Source organism: Penaeus monodon, chromosome 27 (assembly GCF_015228065.2).
Source record: "Penaeus monodon isolate SGIC_2016 chromosome 27, NSTDA_Pmon_1, whole genome shotgun sequence".
In the NCBI taxonomy this organism is placed as follows: Eukaryota; Metazoa; Arthropoda; class Malacostraca; order Decapoda; family Penaeidae; genus Penaeus; species Penaeus monodon.
The window spans coordinates 26,770,884-26,771,562 of NC_051412.1; the positions used below are offsets into that span (position 1 = coordinate 26,770,884).

Here is a 679-nt window from a genome sequence, read left to right on the forward strand (position 1 = left end):
GCAGGGGAGGGAGGCCATTCTTTTTAGACATTTTCTTTGTCTAAAATTACTTGGGGCCAATGGGGAAAAATAAGAGAAAATAAGAAAAAAATGAACAAAAAATGCTTCTCTCTTTTTTTTTGATGACTACAGGAAGACATTTTGTTCATGGTTCAGTGTCTTTGACAAAAAGCTTTCAAAAGAAATCTGGGAGAATCAACAGTATTACTCAGATTAAATCCTAATTTGTTCATCTGTTGTTGAAAATGCTTTTTAAATAGATACATGCTAGGATATACATTCACTTTTTTTCCAATACAGTTCAGCCAATGGTGAAAACTTTTTATCAACGGTCCTTAAATGAAGTCTTAGAAGTGTTACCCTAGTACCTATTACCTCCTCTTCCCCCCCTCCCTCGGCCCCTGCCTCTGTTGTCATAACCCCTATTGTCATAGCCACCGTGGCCACCACCTCGGTAGCCACCACCACCACGATTGTCATAGCTACCCCGATTATCATAGCCTCCACCACCTCCCCTATTATCGTATCCACCACCTCCTCCCCTATTATCATATCCTCCTCCGCCGCCCCTGTTGTCATAGCCTCCGCCTCCTCCTCGGTTGTCATAGCCGCCTCCGCCGCGGTTGTATCCTCCACCCTGGTTCCACCCGCCTTGGACTCGGTCGCCTCCTGAGGAGAA

At 45.1% G+C, this 679-nt stretch overlaps 1 protein-coding gene across 1 annotated transcript in view; it reads right to left on the reverse strand.

Annotated features, from left to right (window-relative positions):
* Positions 1–175: 175 nt before the first annotated feature.
* Positions 176–679, reverse strand: part of LOC119590475 (glycine-rich protein HC1-like) — a 2,255-nt gene continuing 1,751 nt past the window's right edge. Inside the window, exons 4-5 of the mRNA XM_037939134.1 lie at positions 421–669; positions 176–186 (exon numbers count right to left, since the gene is read on the reverse strand). Of these exons, the coding sequence (XP_037795062.1) occupies positions 176–186; positions 421–669 (260 nt within the window). The remainder of the gene's footprint in view (positions 187–420; positions 670–679) is intronic.